The sequence below is a fragment of the Erythranthe guttata genome, chromosome 3 (assembly GCF_056151865.1).
Source record: "Erythranthe guttata isolate IM_541 chromosome 3, IM_541, whole genome shotgun sequence".
NCBI lineage: Eukaryota > Viridiplantae > Streptophyta > Magnoliopsida > Lamiales > Phrymaceae > Erythranthe > Erythranthe guttata.
The window spans coordinates 16,457,577-16,475,582 of NC_142535.1; the positions used below are offsets into that span (position 1 = coordinate 16,457,577).

At 33.3% G+C, this 18,006-nt stretch overlaps 3 protein-coding genes across 4 annotated transcripts; 1 reads left to right on the plus strand and 2 right to left on the minus strand.

Annotated features, from left to right (window-relative positions):
* The first annotated feature begins 2,372 nt into the window (after window positions 1-2,372).
* On the plus strand, window positions 2,373-3,457 carry LOC105950732 (SEC14 cytosolic factor family protein / phosphoglyceride transfer family protein). Its single transcript, XM_012974098.2, has 2 exons — window positions 2,373-2,780; window positions 2,857-3,457. Exons 1-2 carry the CDS (start codon window positions 2,651-2,653, stop codon window positions 3,363-3,365), a joined length of 639 nt encoding a protein of 212 aa, XP_012829552.2. The 5' UTR covers window positions 2,373-2,650; the 3' UTR covers window positions 3,366-3,457.
* Window positions 3,458-3,911: 454 nt separating this feature from the next.
* LOC105950730 (F-box protein SKIP23) lies at window positions 3,912-6,348 on the minus strand. Its single transcript, XM_012974097.2, has 2 exons — window positions 4,865-6,348; window positions 3,912-4,157 (listed from the first exon to the last, which is right to left on the minus strand). The coding sequence occupies exon 1, from the start codon at window positions 6,039-6,041 to the stop codon at window positions 4,869-4,871; it is 1,173 nt and encodes a 390-aa protein (XP_012829551.2). The 5' UTR covers window positions 6,042-6,348; the 3' UTR covers window positions 3,912-4,157; window positions 4,865-4,868.
* A 431-nt stretch (window positions 6,349-6,779) lies between these two features.
* Window positions 6,780-9,026, minus strand: LOC105950729 (Pseudouridine synthase family protein). Of its 2 annotated transcripts, none has more exons than XM_012974096.2 (2): window positions 7,397-9,026; window positions 6,780-7,321 (listed from the first exon to the last, which is right to left on the minus strand). In XM_012974096.2, exons 1-2 carry the CDS (start codon window positions 8,839-8,841, stop codon window positions 6,970-6,972), a joined length of 1,797 nt encoding a protein of 598 aa, XP_012829550.2. In that variant the 5' UTR covers window positions 8,842-9,026; the 3' UTR covers window positions 6,780-6,969. The 2 variants fall into 2 exon arrangements, with proteins under 2 accessions (XP_012829550.2, XP_088671865.1); XM_088815739.1 differs by having other exon boundaries at window positions 6,780-7,318; window positions 7,397-8,984.
* Between the last annotated feature and the right edge of the window lie 8,980 nt (window positions 9,027-18,006).

Genomic DNA, 18,006 nt, shown 5'->3' on the forward strand with positions numbered 1-18,006 from the left:
GAGCAACTCCGATCCAACTGGCGAAACATTAAAATGAATCATCAAATACTAATTCGTTACCATTTTTATTATTTTCATATTCATTTAATCCAACCACGAGTATTAAATATACTATCAAATTTTAAATATAAATATAAATATATTTAACATTGATACGTGTCTAGAGGACCCAATCGTTTTTCTTTAATTCACAAGTAAATTGCAAAATCACGTTTTAGCGTGATAAAGAAAATGACAAATACGCCCTGACATGCACATATTACAACTTACAAGGCAGTAGTAGCATGGTTATCAAATCGTAAATCGAATCGAAAATCGTTTTGTCAAATTTGCGAATCGTAAATCGTAACGAATCGTAAATCGTAAGATTTATTAAATTTCATTAAAATATTAATATATTAAATAATGTACACATATTTATGAGACATTGTATAATATTAACAACAATAAATATATATATATATATATATATATATATATATATTGTTGCATAGAAATCTACAATCAAACTACAAGGTTATATGATTAATATGCTAATATTTAAAATTTTATAGTAAATGGACTATACAAAAATTTAACACAATAAAAACAAAAAGTTTAATATCAAAAGAATTTCATTTAATTCATAGTATTTGTCAATGCATGGCAATTGACGTGTGTCCGAGTAAATCAAATATAACATTGAAAAAAAATAAGAATAAAACTCTCTTGAATATACCTGCTACTTTATAATGTTATTAGAGTTGCAAATTAAAGTACAATAAAAATATTATTAATTTAAAAAAAAATACAATTGCAGATGAACAATATCAAAAGAAGAAAAAATAGTCATTATAAGATGTAAAAGTGTTGGTATTACGAGGAATTATCATATATTATTTTATTTGTACTTAAAATCTAATATTTTAGCACAATTTTTAATTTTATTCTGAAAATATATTTTTTTGCTGAAAATTGTCCAAATTGTAAAAATCGTACAAATCGAATCGTAAATCGTACAAATCGAATGCAAATCGTACGATTTTTTAAGATTTACGATTTATTCAACGATTTTGAATCGTGAAGGATTCAAATCGAATCGAATCGTACGATTCAAATCGTAAATCGTACGATTTTGATAACAATGAGTAGTAGTATGAATTGTTTTTGTTGTTAATTAAATTTAAATTAGATGTTTCACATAAATCCAAAACTTTACCTAGTTGAGGGTAAAATGGTAAAAGAGCTTGAATTTACTTAATAATGTGATTGGACACCTGATTTCAATCACCCATTGGCGTAAGTATGATTATAACTAGTGAAATAAGTGGGAGTAGGTTTACTATGATAAATTGAATATCACTTTCGAGTTTTGGGAAAAAATAATAGTATTGAGAAAAGAAAAGGGGCCTTCTTCAAGACTTTGCTTGAGAAGCAACTCTTTTACCATTTTACCCTCAGTCACGTTCGAGTTGACTGATTACAAACGTTTATGAAGTTACGAACGCTTATGAAATTACGACCGGAGTATGCCTATGATTTGAATCAGTGTGATAAGAAGGCGAGTTATTCTTAAAGACAAGACAATGAGCTAAAACGAGCTTGAGATATAAAGTAACGAGTAAGATGATAATTGCTATGTGTGTTTTGAGTTTTTTTTACTTTTAGGGCTATGTATCATACTATAATAATTATTTTTTACATGAAATGCTAATTATTGTATCAGTTTTACTATTATTGTCTAACTTCAAATCTGATTTCTGACACTTTTTTAGTCTGATTTTGGTAAAATTTCAAAAACTTGTAACTAGTAGCCGTTTGAGAAATTTTTTACTAATCCAACTTGAATCAATTAGATTGGATATTGGGTAACAAAATTATGAAGAAATGAATTACCTTTTAAATTTTAAATAATTTAATCAAAATTATAGGTAACGTTCATTTATGTGAATCTTTCTCACCCGACATCGAATCTTGCTGATTCAAGTTTTATTAGAAAGTTAACTCAGAGGACTACAAATTCTCAAGTTCGAATTTTGCCAAATTCAAAGTCGAAAATAGTCAAAATTACGTTTGAAATTGAAACTGTAAATATAGGTAAAGGAGTCCAAGTGGAAGAATAAGTAGTGCCAAGTAGGAGCAAAAGAGCAAACCCATAAAACGTGGCATTAACTGCGGCTATTTAAGTCTGTCTCATCTCATCCCCCATTCCCCTCTTATTCACTTTTGTCCAATTTTAAAACGAAGATTCCAAGAATATGCTCTTTCAACCCTAACTGGATAATTCCCTCCAACAATTCTGATTTAAATCAATTCAGTAAAAGATCCTCTATTTCGAAATTAATCCACAACGTAAATATATAATCCCTATTTTTCAGTTATGGAGTATTATTATTTAATGAATTGTGAATGCATAGTTGTAGAGTAGTACTAGGAAACAAACTCCCACTATCAGATTCTAATTCTGTTGTCACTAATTTGAAAATTAATTCCCAACCCTAATTTGAAAATCAATCCCTTATTTAACATTATCCAAACCCCACCCCCCTACCCACCCCACCCCCACCCCACCCACTAAATCTTCCTTTAAAAGTAGAGAGAGAAACAATATACTAAATTCACACATCCAGAAAAACAAAACCAGAGAGAATCCAATTATTCCACCACCACCATGATTTCTTCAACGCAGCTTTCTCAATCTGAACAAGAAAAACTCATCAAAAATCTCGAAATCTTCAAGATTCAAGGAACAGACAAACGCGGCCGCCCTATTCTGCTCGTCATCGGAAAACGCTTCCCCGGTAAGTATATAATTCTTTATTTTTTTTAATTTATTTATTAATTTTTCGTTAATTAAATTTGTGTTGTGTACAACAGCTGCGCACGTGGGAGTCGACGCGCTGAAGAAGCACCTGAGAGACGAGATTATCCCGGGCTTGGGCGGCCGCCCTTTCTCGGTGGTGTACGTGCACACCGCCGTGAGCAGAGGCGAGAACTTCCCCGGAGTGGCGGCGCTCAAGTCTCTGTACGACGCCGTTCCGGCCGCCGTCAGGGAGAACATGGCCACGTTTTATTTCCTCCACCCGGGAATCCAGTCCCGGCTATTCCTCGCCACCTTCGGCCGCTTCATCTTCTCCGGCGGCGGCGGAGGGTTGTACTGCAAGGTGAAGTACGTGAACAGGGTGGAGTTTCTGTGGAGCGGAGTGCGGCGGAGTGGGATTGAGCTGCCGGAGTTTGTGTACGAGGTTGATGAAGAGATGGAGGAGAGAGTGGGTCCCACCGTTGATTATGGGATGGAGAGTGATCATCCTAGGGTTGTCAATGGAGGAGAGCCTGTTATTGATTATTCTGCTGTTTCTAGTTACTCCATGAGGTGTATTGCTTAGACTAGTATATAGATCAACATAATTAAATAGAAAAAATATATATATAGTTTTTTTTTTTGTTGGTTTTATGATAAGAATTGACAATTGGTTAATTTTTTGTTTTTCTTTTCCTTTTTTTACTTTCTAGATTAATTAGCCATAAGATTCTTGATCCCCACATGTGATTATAATAAGGACTTCATAAAACGTGTCTTTCGTCGTGTAAATACCAGATTGTGAATTATGTGTCAGAAATTGATTTTTGCACAAAATGATTGTCGTGTAAATATCAGATTGCGATACGTGCATCAAAGTGTAAATATCAGATTGCGATACGTGCATCAAAAACTGCATTTTAGCACAAAACAAGTATAAACTAGATCATCCATAATATCTAAAAGATTATGTTGAATTTGATACCATAAAGGTAGACATGTAAAAATATTCATAGATGAGAGAGAATAAGAATTTTTTTGTAATTTGATATTACCTCAAGGAGGTGGCAGTAATTTACCCATAAATCAATATCCAAGAAACAGCTAAAAAAAGAAAAAAAAAAAAAAAAAAAAAAAAAAAAGAAAAAAAATAAGAGAGTCCATACAATACATTGTTGAAGAAAGTAACTTCATAGTAAACATGGAGAAGTTCACAAGCAAGTAGTTTAGCCCTGAAAATCGCTTTCGTTCCGGAGATTATTTTCGAGATATTATAGTATTTGTTATTTACATATATTCGAGACAAAGTATACATTGAAGCAATCAATATCTTCCGCTCCAAGGATTCAAGTAATCACTCTCACCATCTTCAGTTTTCCTGAGCAAACACATGCAGGCACATACATATGCATCAGAATTTAGTGAAGCCAACGTAAGTCGAAAAAAAATTAAAAAATCAAGGAATTTGCAAAACAGTGAACTTAGCGACAACATATGTCTTGTGTGTGTTAAGGTTTGTGTGTGTTAAGGTTAATTAAATATCAACCAAATCCATGAGCAATTTTTCATTTCTTTTCGCCAGAGAAAGAAGTACGACTCATGTGGCGAAAAGTAGGTAACAAAAATGCAACAGTCATCAAAGCAAAATTTTAAATTAAACGAGAAAGTAATTAGATAAACCGTGATTGATTTGTTCTACAACTATATATAACAAAATCAAGAACACTCCCTGAGAAATATCTATCAAGAATCGATAAATTAATTAACAATCTTCCCCTGCTTTTTACAAGCTTTAAAGCTTCCAATTGGAGTTTAATTAAACCAACACATCAACAATACATAAACCACGATTTGTACGGTAATTAGCAACAGAAAACCCTATCAATCGAAATGGTTTCACCCTTTACTCTACATAATTTATGTTATTCTCAAATTCATAAAGATCGATTTTTTGCTTTTTTGTTTTTTGCCATTTTCTTATCTATTCGATATAGCACTTTTCCTAATCAAAATACGAGAAACAACAACGAGCACACAATAGAGAAGAAAATTTCGCAAGACAAGGAAAAAATTGAGCTTACTTACATGTTTAGCATAAACTCGGAGTAATCCAAATCGGCCAGTGTGAATTACGAGGATAACAGGGGAAAGATTCAATACTCCCATCAGCCAAATTGTAAACACCAACATCATAATCCCCAGCAATACTATCGTAATTCGCACCCGAATAATCATCCGTAAAATAAATCCTATTCCCTTTACACCCTTTATAATCACTCGCCACCACCGAAAACGAAGAATTCCCCCCCAAAAACAGCACTTTATCATCCAAACTATCAATTCCCTCCCATTTTTGGGAATTCCAATCGAACTTAAAAACACAAAATTTCACGGTCTTGCACACTTCGAAGTAACGCTCCATATCAATTTCGAAATCCAAGTACCTCGATACCAACAGCAAATCGCCCATGGCGTCCACCAAATACTGCATATCTCCACTAATTTGTTGCCCTGTGTTGATGAATTTTACAATCGGCGAATCGCCATCAACAACATCGCAAATTGCGATCGATCCGAATTTATCAACAGCGTAAAATGCTCCCCTAAAATAAATCGCATCCTCGCTGTACGACCGAGCTTCGTTTACAATTTGCCACGAATCGTGGCCATTTTTGCAGTAGGCGAGATTTTCGTGGCGACTGAGGATTGCGAAAGCCGAAAAATCGGGTTCGGTGTTAGGGTTGTGAGAGAGGATTACCTTTTTGATGAAGGAATCACGCATCTCCCTCAAACTGCAATAGTAGAGATTATTTTCCGGGGATCGGAGAGTATATTCCCTTCCGATGCTGTAGAAATCGAAATTAGTGACGTTTGGGAAAGAGGAGAGGGGTGGAAGAGTAAATTTATCGCGGGTGAGGGGGTTGATTAGGAAAATTGAAGGCGACTCGTCGATGAGAATCAGCCAGCCGAAGGAGGATCCGGCGCGGCGGCGGCTGTTGGACGCCTCCGGGAGGGTGAGGCGGTGGAGGTTGCTGGTCAGGGGATTGAAGAAGCCGCGCCGATTGAAGGGGCGGCTTAAGGGGAGCATCAGCCATGGGAATTCGCGCGGGAGGTGAAGCCGTGTTACAGAAGCGGCGCCGAGCCAGTTTTTGCAGACGGCGCGGAAGCGGATGTAATCGGAGAGGGTTTGGAGGTTCGTAGCGACGGTCTGGAGGAGTTCCGGCGGGAGGTCCGACCAGTCAACGGTGGCGGAGTTTGACATTAGCGTTGAAGATAGAGCGGAATAGATAACTTATGGTTTGGTTCATTTGCTATATCTTCTTTGTTTTATTTATTTATTTATTTATTGGGGGTCAGAGATTATAATAAAATTCTGTTGAAAGGATTAATACACTAATTATTTTATTATTTAAACAATACAAAATGTAGTAAAACTTTTGATTTGAAACTAAATACAATTTTGCTTTAAATTAAAAATTTAATAGAAAGTAAGATCAAATTAAATGTTATCCTAATTGTTGATAAGCAATTGACAAAAGTAAGATCAAAGATTTATTCATATCCTTTTTAATAAAATAAAAATGTAATGCATTTGGTAAAATGAGTGGTGGCCATGGAAAGAGAAAACCACATGTAGATTGATCCAAAACCACAAAACTGTAAAGTGTTTGATAACTATCGGTATCTGTATCGGTATCACTACAAAATTTCATTTGTAAAATAATGAATTGCCAAAAATATCAAATACAAGGAGCAGGCTCCTTCGACTCCACACCCGGGGATAACCACCGGTTGGTCTTCTGGTGCCACGTGTCATTTTTTATATTTTTCTAAAACCCCTGAAGATAAACCCAAGCGGGGAATATATTATAAAATACATAGAAATGACAAGTGGCAGCAGAAGACCCACCCGGTATTTATCACCGGGTGTAGGGTCGAAGAAATCCAAGGAGCATAGCTGATGTTCTAACAATTGTTATTCCAGCTCTACACTGCATAGTTCAACTCAAATTTCCAGATTACGTAAATAAGAATCAAATCTTACGATACAACATTGTAACAACATAATTTGAATCCAAACAAATATTTGAAAAGGTCGTTCTTTGAGAAGGGTCATGCATTACTTAAAAAAACCAAATTGCAAGCATCTCAAAAGTCGATGCAAAAAGAACAGTGCCACAAGAGTTAACTCACTGATCAATGCTCACAGTTTCAGTAGCCTTCAAATCACAGCCTGCACAGTTGTTCACAATCTCAGTTCCATTCCCATCAGAAACCGGCTCACTATCAGCAGCACGTAAATCCGGAAAGTTCCGATAGTTCAGTGAATGCAACCAGAGAGCCACAGCTCCATCCTTGTGCTCCGATGAAGCAACGTGAGGGTAAATGTACTTCATCTTAAACTCCTCAGATTCCTCTGCATAAGCTTTCATGGACACTTCTTCGTGGCTGTCTTTCCATTTATTATTGTACGAAGAGAAGAAGCACTCGTCTAAATACAATCCCACCTCAGGCGCCATAGGCACGTTAAATCTCACGCTCCTAAATTTCAAGAACCGAATAATCATTAATAGAAACAGAAACATATCAATATATATCATCAAAATAATTACTTACTGAAGGAAAGCTGTCTCCATCTTCGACTCTGGGGTGATATTCCTCATCATTGCAACAGCAAGGCCGATCATTTTACGTATTTGATGGAGCATGAAGCTTTGCCCCACTACCTCGCACTTGACAAAGTCGATCCCATCAACGTTAACTACTGTGTTTGCGTTAAACGAAAGTATGTATCGTCTGGCAGCAGGGTCTTCGGCTTTGGTTCTGGTGGTGAAATTGTGGAAATTATGTGTGCCTTCGTAGAATTTGAGTATTCTATTGAATCTTGCTTTCTCCTCCTCTCCATAACAAAACTCGCTCTTTTTCTCTGCTTCGGTATGGCCGTTGGCATTTTCACTTTCCAGTTTATCTACATTCATTTTTCCAATACTATCATCTCCAGTTTCCAGTAGCTTCTCAGTTTCACTAGTTCCATTCTCTAGGTCAGTATTCTCGATTCCTTTTTCCGAGGAGTCTACCACAGTTTTACTCTCGTCTAGAACAGATACATTATCGGATAAAATGGCTGAATCAACTAAAACAGCTTTGTCGACCTCCATTTTATCATCTTGGGCAGCTTCGATCGAGACATTTTCAGAACCTTTGCTTCCAATTTCATTATTCTCCAATGAATTTGCGACAACCTTCTCATCAGTTGGCGGACTTCCATTGTTCGATAAAATGCCTGAACCAACTTCAACATTTTCACCCACATCTTTGGACTCAAAACTAGCAGTTCCATTGTTCGACAAAATGCCTGAACCAACCTCAACATTTTCATTTTCACTTTCACCCGGAGCTTTCGACTCAAAATTACGCTGCTTACCCATAACTCCAAAAACCTTTCTTCCTCTCTCCGAACACTCCAAACACTTGGCAAGCTCATTCCCGGACCCTAAACTAGCCAAAACACTCTCCCTATCACGATGGCAAGATGGATCCAGCGCAAAAACAGGAATCAAATAAACATACCTTCTCCGATCACAAAACTTCTTAGCGTTAAACGACGGCGTCACCCTCTTGTACCCGAAAATCCGAATCTGGGGCGACAAATGTGAGTGCAGCCGCTCAATAAAACCGGGCGGGTCGACGTAGAACCGACCCGACACCACCTGGCCGACGGCGCTAACGCCCTTATCGGTGCGGGCGGACCTTGCCCACTCGTACCGCTTGTGCAGGCCCCTCTCCTCCTCGGGGATCGCTCCGGATAAATAGAGGGCTTCCTCGAGGTCACCTTCGATTGTTTTCGCCCCTGGATTCTTCTGCATTCCTTGGTAGCCGACGCCGCAGTAGGCGAAGAAAATCGCGATTTTGCGGCGCTTGTATTTCGGCTTTCTGGGGATTGTTTCGGCGCCGTCGCGATTTTCTTCGTCTTCGCCGGAGGTGGCGGTGGTGGAGGACATCTTTTGCCGTTTGGGGTCGGGGAGTTCTTCTGATGGCCGGGAAGATGAATTTTCAGCCATGTTTATGAGATTTGGGGAGTGCGGGGGAAAGTGAAAACCTCTGTACCCCTCGTAAAACCCTAGAAATGAGATCGTGTCTGGTTTGTGCTTGAGAAGATTGTACGTTGTGCTATGCTGGTTTTCCCATTTTTCCTATTCTCGTTTTGTCCTAAAAGTTGCAAGTTGCGAGGGAAATAGAAGACTTAATTCCAACTTCCACCCTCAAAATATACAATTTTGGTACTCTGCATCTTTGAAAATAATTTATGGTCACTTTACACCCTCAAAATATTTTTAATTGTTCAAATTGCATCTTACTTTACTTCTTCGTCAGAATTTCCATTGTTGACCTATTTTCTGATTGTCAACATCGTCATTTTTGCTCGAAAATACATTTGCATTTTGCACCCCGAAGAAAAAAACAATTGAAAAGACAATAATGACCGTGTTAAAGATCATAAAATAAGTCGACGACAGAAAATTATGACCGAAAAATATAGTGGGGTGCACTTTGAAGCGATTAAACATATTTTGAGGGTGCAAAATTTCATAAATTATTTTTGACGGTGCAAAGTGCGAAAATTGTACATTTCAAGGGTGCAAGGTGAAATTAAGCCGAAATAGAATAAGATAAAAAGCAAAATGAGGCCGTATTTTATTTATGTTTTCCTTTTTAACCCCAAAACTTTCCACCTTCTACGAATATGCCCCTCCTTTTCGTTTATCAGTTATTCTCAAAAGCCCGATATTTTGGGCATTTAGAGCATCTCTAGTCATTTACCCCAAAATCACCCCCTAAATAGTGGGACCCATATAACACATCATCAATTTATCCAATCCCTAAAAAAATAACCCACTTTTAATTCCCCTAAAATAAAAGTTTCTCTAGTGGTGAGTGTTAGTATTCCCTAAAACTTATCCTCATATATTAAAATTATAATAAAATATTCATTAATTAAATATAATATTTTTTTTATACTTAATTATAATATTTTTACAAGATACTTTATCAATTTAAATTTAAATAACATATTATCTAAGTCATTAATAATTTTAAATTTAAATTTAAATAACATATTACATACATATAATATACTTAAGGTATATTTTTACAAGATACTTTATCAATTTAAATTTAAATAACATATTTTCAATTTAAATTTAAATAACATATTTCAATTTAAATTTAAATAACATATTTCAATTTAAATTTAAATAACATACATATAATATACTTAAGGTAACAAATAATTGATTTTAATTTAAAATAAATTAATGAGATAAACTAAAAAAATCAAGCATATTTTTTTAGATTAAAGGTTTTCAATAATTTACAAATTAAAATAAAATAAAAAATTATACATTAATGTTCATTCAAAGAATGATAAAAATCACGATTAATGTATTTATATTTTTTTCTGATATTTATTACAATGAATTACTATTTAAAAAAATTAAAGAAATAATTATTATTAGAAAAATGTATATTTCTATTTTATTACAATTTATAAAACAATAAATAATTAATATTACCCCCAACATTTTTTCTCACTCCTAGTCATCATTTTCTCTCTCCTAAAGAACTCCCAACTGTGGGGTGTGTGATAGGGTATCCCAATGGTTAAGGGAAATTATAGGGGTTCTATAATAACCCACTAGAGCATTATTTTTCCCAATAGTTTAGGGATTAATTGGGAAAGTGGGTTTAGGGGGTGTGACTAGAGATGCTCTTAGGAGAAGTTGAGAAAAGATAAGCCCACAAAAATTGGGCTTATCCATCCCAACCAACCCACCATAATAATATCTAAAAATCGAATATAAAAAAGTCAAAAATATAATAATAATACCATCATTATCCATCTACACTGTCACGTGACTCGCACGTTGTAGATTTCATCCATCCTCTAAATTCTAAAGTCTAAATCATTAGTCTCGTTGAAAAATCCCGCCAATTTTATTTTTTTTCATGTGCTAAAAAGCATTGGCTATGAAATTGTGCCCTCAATAGCTAACAATCATGAAAAAACGACCAATATAATTAAATTAAATAATATATATATATATATATATATATATATATATATATATATATATAAAAGTACAAGTCTTATACTGTGTTTTACCAATTTGACCTTTATACTTTTTAGTGTGGAGTCATAGTCAAAATGTAGCATGCGCTAAACAGATATGATTAATCAACTCGGTAAACTCATGCAAAAAGCTTTATATACATGGCTAAAACAAAATCTTAAGATTTATTAATTTATTTATTTATTAATCTGTATTATTGCTAAATTAATAAATGTGCATCAAAAGCTTAAAAGTGATGGCAACAATGAATTAATTGGTGGGATTTAGACCAGACATAGTTACGTTAATGATTTTATCACTGTCCCAATGATTCAATCATAGCTCTGCAATATACGTATTTAATTAACATTTAATACTTTAAATTATGATAAATTGTAATAAATGGCCATGCATGCTTAATATAATTAATTCCCTGCATGTGTCAATCACCGTCCATAATTAAATATGTCACTCCAAAATATCAATATTGCTAATTAATTAAAAATAAATAAAAAATCACTCGTATTACTCCTATATTCTATTTTTTTTTATTTGCAGCAGAGAAAAAATTGTGACACAATAAATATATGTAAACTATTTATGTAGCTTATTCCTTGAGTAAAATAAAATTATCCCACGTTGAGTTGATAGTAAAAAACTTTCTTGAGCTTTCATGTATTGAATCTCCAACGTATTCACAATTCTAATATATACAATCTTTTATCGACTTAATTGCTTTCAAGTATTGAGTTAATTATCAATAAGCGATATAATCGACAGGCATTTTTAAGACCAAAAACTCTCAAGTTATTTTTGAATCTTTGACATTTAAGTATGTAAGCCAAATAATTGTTACTTTGTAATAAATAAAAAAAAAAAAAAAAAAAAAGAAGTAAATAATTAATAGCTTTGGTTGGGAAGCAGTTCTGCAGCAATAAATATGGAGAGGGGGATAAGAGTTTCAACTTTCAAATAAAACAGCAGAAACAGATTTACACACACACACACACATCAATACAGTATTTAATAATGTAATAAGTTTGAATTTACAGAGATGCAAGTTTTGAAATTGAAGTAGTGGGGGAAAATTGGAGTGATATAAATAGTGATACTGAAAACAGAAAGAAATAGCAAACTGCAGGGCTGAATTGAATTAAATTAAAAGAGTGGGCAGCTGCTGCTAGGGTTTGTGTTGTGGGGGGTGATGAGTGTGACATTTCACTAGACAATATGGCTCTAATTTCTTTTCCTTTTTAGGTTCTTGGAAAAGGGAATATATCACCTACACCTAGCTAGCTAGCTGGCTCGGTTATGCAGATGCTACGTACACCCGATGAAATACACCGAGTAATTATGCACCGTTGATTTACACGTAATAACACATGCACCCGTATGTGCGTGTGTGCTTTGTGGGTAATTATTAATTCATAAAGATATATGGTACAAAATGAACCGGTGTTTTTTCTTTCACCAAATGTAGTATCCGGTAGACTAGTTCTTTTGATTTTAACCTTCGAGTTATTTTATTTTTCTTTTTATGAACTTTTTTGGGTCTTCGTTTGGGGGTCAAAAGTCAAAATTCGTGGTGTTTTAATTTTTTGTAGAATTTGTAAATTAATTGAAAAGTGTAACTATGTATTGATACCTAGCTAGGTTCCTAGCTACACTCTCACTATCGCCCAAAAGGTAAGGAGCTTCACCTCCAATGAATAAATTATACTCTACTTAATTGAAGAAAAAGCTAAATTATATATATATATATATATATATATATATATATATATATATATATATATATATATATATATATATATATATATATATATATATATATATCAAATTACGGCCAAGCCCCTGCATTATGGTCAAATTATGAAATCCCCTTCTATTTTGATAATTACATCCACCACTCAACTATGTATTATCTTACGAAAATACCCCTTCAGAAGTAATTAGGGATGTTAAATCAGTTAAACTGAACTGAATTTTCGGTACGCCAACATTTCACACCGTTTATCGAACTGAATATACGATTTGATTCAGTAAATAACCGAATGACATAAATTTTATGTAAAAATATTTAAAAGAAAAGGTGGTTGTAATTATCCAAACAAAATGATTTTTTTCGTAATTTGACAATACATCAGAGTGACCGTAATTTGCTCTATATTTATATATTGAATATATAAAAGAGTAATAATATTTTGTTTGGTATAAAACAACTTAAACATTTGGATAAATAATTGTATTAATGACAAACATTTTTATATTAGATGACAATATTGCATGTTTTTTTGCACCCATTAAAAAATTATCAGATAATATAAATTTGGATAAATAATGGTCACCCTCGAGTGAATGTCAAATTCCAAAAAAAACTCTTATTGTTTGTGTAATTACAATCACCCCTCAAATATGAATTTTCTTGTATATATTTACACTCTTATGGTGTCAAATTCAACATAATTTTTTAGATTCTGTGAAATATTTTATAGTTAGTTTGTACTCATTTTCTGCGAAAATGTAGTTTCTGATGGACCAAAATCGGATATTTACAAGCCAAGAGACACATCTTATGATCATCTTATTTCAAAATAGTCGACCTCGAATTGAGTAAAACGGGTACAAACTTGAACACATTCCCCATAATTTAGAAGATTTCACTAAATCACCTAAACACGATGTGTTTTTTCGTAATTCGATCTTACATCATAGGGTGATCGTAATTTACCCTATAAAATTTAAACAATCGAGGAAATAATCATTTGTAGGCTAAATTACAAACACCTCCCTGAGGTGAAGTGTAATTGCAAAAAAATACCATGTAGTTTGTAAGTTACTTACATCCACCTCCTACAAGAGGGTGTTTATGTACAAAATCTACAGATTACATGAAGTGGACGTAATTATGGAAACATGAGGGGTTCTTTTTATAAATACATTATCTCAGATAGCATTGTAATTTACCCTAATTTATTTAAACAGAAAAATATATATATATATATATATATATATATATATATATATATATATATATATATATATAATTATATATATAATTTAATCAGTGAAGAAGATAAAAAGTTACCCTAAAAGCCCTTTTAAGCCTCTTTTCTCCAGTTCTTTTATTATGTGTCAAATAACGTGATGTGCGTGACAAAGGCAAGAAAAGACTGATACAATACAGTTCTATATCTATATCTATATATACGTACACAGTATATTTTTCTTTCTTTTTGGCTATATAATAAATACTAATAATAATATTTCTAATTACTACAATGATTCTTATAACTTTTCTTGTAATCTCTAGCCATAAATTGAATCACGTTACTATTATTATTCCTGAAAATATAATAATAGTAATATTAATTATTTATATATATATATTATATATATATGTGTCTATCGACTCCCACCACACACATTAATTATTCACAGCTTGAATCTCCTCTCTCTCTCTCTCTCTCTTTCTCTCTCTCTACTCTCTCTCACACACTTAATTACTGTAGTAGCCTCACACCACATCTTAAATAGTAGCCCCCAACTGCCCTTTATTTTTACCCACCTCTCTCATTTGCTTCATTTTCTAGTGTGTGTGTGAAAATGGAGTATATACTGTGTGTGTGTTCTGAGAGTGTAGTCTAAATAAATATTCATGGTTGTGTTTATCAAAGGGCTTCTACCAGAGTTTTTTGGCATTCTGTCCACCTCCTGCTTTTTAATTAATTTCTGTAATTAATTAATAAATATATATGAAGGAGGTGGGCATACTGCCAACTGAGTTCTGGTTTGTTTCTCTTTGCTAAACCCTCATGAAATTCACATTTCCTTTATTACATCTTTTTTTTCATACAGATCAAAGAAAATGGTTAGATGGGCTCTTTTATCTTTAATTAATTATTTCAGCTCATTAATTCACTTTTAAATCACGGATATATATACATATATTAGTGTTTCTGGCATGTTTTTAACTTGTATTTTGCAGTGATAATATATGAGTGATTATTAGCGTGGCAATGGTGAAGAACTCATGAAGTACTGTTTGAAGTTGAAGACTGAAGAAGCTAAGCATATATATATATATATATATATATATATATATATATATATATATATATATATATATATATATATATATATATATATATATATATATATATATATATATATATATACATATATATAGACTGGAAACCCTAGCATTTCATGAGAAGCTTCTGTTTTCTTCTGTCTTTTCTAGTTTTGTACATTGTTCAACTGTTATCAAGAAATTCTTCCCCTCTCTCTCTCTCCCTCTATACTGAGCTGAGGAAGAGAGAGAAAACACCAGAGATCATTAATTAATAAACAATGCTTCTGATTTTTCTAGTGTCATCAAGCAAAATGAAATTATGTTATGGCAATATATATATATATATGAAGTATATTGTTAATTTTTTTCCTAGCGTTGAAGCAGTATTATTATTAACTCATGAGTTTAAAAGTAGAGTGTGGATGCTTCCATTTTAGTTTCTGCATAAACTTTATCCAAATCCAGGTTCCCTTTTCTCTTAGCAATATCGAAAAAAAGAAAAAAAAAAAAAAAAATAATAAGGGAAACACACCATTTTAATTATTTTATTTTTTTAATTATGGACCATGCAAAATATTTTTGCCAGTGATTAGTTACTTAAAAATAAACAACAGAGGGAGAGAGAGGTAGTGCAAGTAGGTAGAGATGGGATGGGAAATATAATTAGGGCAGAGAAAATGGTTAGTGTAATGCAGTATATACGTGTATAGGCTCATGATTGAATTTCTGACAATTCTCATTAATTTATGGGATACACACATTACATATGGTGGCAGCTGCCCCATCAGATCACTTCCCCCTTTTCTTTTTTCTTTCTAATATATATATTACTAATTAACTGACACCAGAATCATCTTAAACCCTAATTTCATTCACTTCAATAACTCATTAATTAAGTAGCAAATGTGGAATGATTGGGGTAATATATATCGGCTATATTTTTATATTGTTAAATTTGGATTTGTTGTGAAAATGTATGTAAAAAGGTAGATTTACATAGAAGAAGTGGAATACATGAGTTATTTCATGAAGAAATTAAAGAACCTTTTATTGGGCAGATTCAATATCTGAATCATTACATCCTTGAAGTTATATATGTAAGAAGCCACCCAGTCAAATCATGAAACTTGCTTTATTATTATTATTAATAATTTTTTTTGGTTCTACACAGAAACACAAGAAAAGTTCGATATTATTTATGTTTAACCACGCTTTTCAAACCTAATAATTTCCATTCCAATTCATCACCTATTAATTAAGAACAATAAAAAAATATAGTAAAATTAAAAAAAATTGTGTGGTGATATGGTGATAATATTGTAAAATTAAAAAAAATTGAAATTGAGAGAATTTGTAGGGTGGGGAATGTTATGTGTTTGTTTGTTAACTCGTGTTTTTATTTCAAGGTTATGCAACACAGATACGGGAACGGCTTCACGGGAAAGGACTGATACGGGCAACGGTATGTCCCAAAAATAAGGATGTATGGAATCTTGAGAAAAATGTGTAAATATATAAAAGTATAGGGTTATATTTATGAATATACTATGCCATATAAACATATAAACACGTTTTTGTTTAAATATATTATATATATAATTTCTTTTTATATATTTCCACGCAAATATATCAAAAATAATTATCAACTCTTAAATCATGTAAATAACTATGGAAACAACAAAAAATAATTTGAGAATTTGCAGTTGCAACACGTTCCTAAAATTTCCGAAATTGCAAAATGACCCACAAAGTATCCGGTAGGTGTTCTAAAGTGTCGGATACGAAACTTATCTGAAACTCAAATACGTTCAAAAATAGAAGTTTCCGTGCCACTTAATTTCAAGAGGTCGTGGTTCTCGTGTGATGTTTTTAAATTCCGTTCTCTATTTTTCAAAATAATTTATTATTCACGGGCAAAACAGATATTTTGGGCCAAAGGAAGAATTTAACTTTATGGGCTTTGTCATTTATACGTGTTTAAAGTTGCTATTATATTTAATCAAAGCCCAAATATTCTGAAACTCATTTTGTAGAAAGACCAAAAGGCCCACAGACCACAACTTTTAATGTACAACGGAAATAGAAATCACAGTGCAACAACTACCCCTTTTTTTTTTTTTATTTTTTTTATATCAATTTATAACGAATAGTTTTCTTATTTGTATTCGTATTATTTCCCATAAGAAGGAATATTCTTAATTGATTCGTCCGAATATATATGGGTGGATCTTCTAGATCCGTATAAGTTGATGAATTTCTTGGATTCTGCAAATAAGAACACAAAAAAGGGAAACCGGGCTGATGCCGGAGTTAGCACTCCGACGATCAAATCAGTATGGTTTTGATTTAGGAAAAAAGAGAAATGATTATAGGTTTTCTTTGGTTTTTATTGTTTTTCTTTTTTCGAAGTGTGTTCTTGGAGAATTAATCTCTGGATATTTATAGAGAACTTTTTTGTTTTAGAACGGATTTCAAATACGGACTTCAATTCCATTTTAACTGTCATTTCAGGGACGTTTCAGACTTTTCGAAACTATTAAATTAAACTTACCTGTCTTCTCGGTGAGCAGTGTTATGAACAGTGTTGTGAGCTGCTTATTCCCTAGAATGCATATTCTCTGAACGCTTTTGACATTTGGGGGGGGGGGGGGGGAATTAAACGCAAAGATAATTATGTCAGATATTATATAAATCATTATTTATAACTTTCGCCTTTGTCCTCTCGTTACTGAGAGGGCCTCTCCTCTCGCGCCCAGGGTCAGTCTTTGATTAGGCTTCCTAGCTAGACCCAGAACATTTGATTTATCAGATCTAGTTTGTACATTCTCTGCGATTCCTGACATTTGAGTAGACACGCATTAAATGTAAGTCGGCGATGTTGTTCCCTTTGTCAGATAATATTCCTTGTTCCCATCCTTTCATTTCGGCGACCGCGAGCTTCTTCCCCTCTCGCCCTGGAGTGGACTCTCGCGGGCTTCCCATTATTGGGCCCTCATTGGGCCTTCTTTCAATGGGCCGAAACAGCTACTTTTTACCGAATC

Coding starts and splice junctions, on each gene's coding strand:
- LOC105950732 (XM_012974098.2), top strand. CDS start 2,651: ATGATTTCTTCAACGCAGCTTTCTCAATCTGAACAAGAAAAACTCATC. Junction 2,781..2,856: donor CATCGGAAAACGCTTCCCCG/GTAAGTATATAA, acceptor TGTGTACAACAG/CTGCGCACGTGGGAGTCGAC.
- LOC105950729 (XM_012974096.2), bottom strand. CDS start 8,841: ATGGCTGAAAATTCATCTTCCCGGCCATCAGAAGAACTCCCCGACCCC. Junction 7,322..7,396: donor ATGGAGACAGCTTTCCTTCA/GTAAGTAATTAT, acceptor CTTGAAATTTAG/GAGCGTGAGATTTAACGTGC.
- LOC105950730 (XM_012974097.2), bottom strand. CDS start 6,041: ATGTCAAACTCCGCCACCGTTGACTGGTCGGACCTCCCGCCGGAACTC.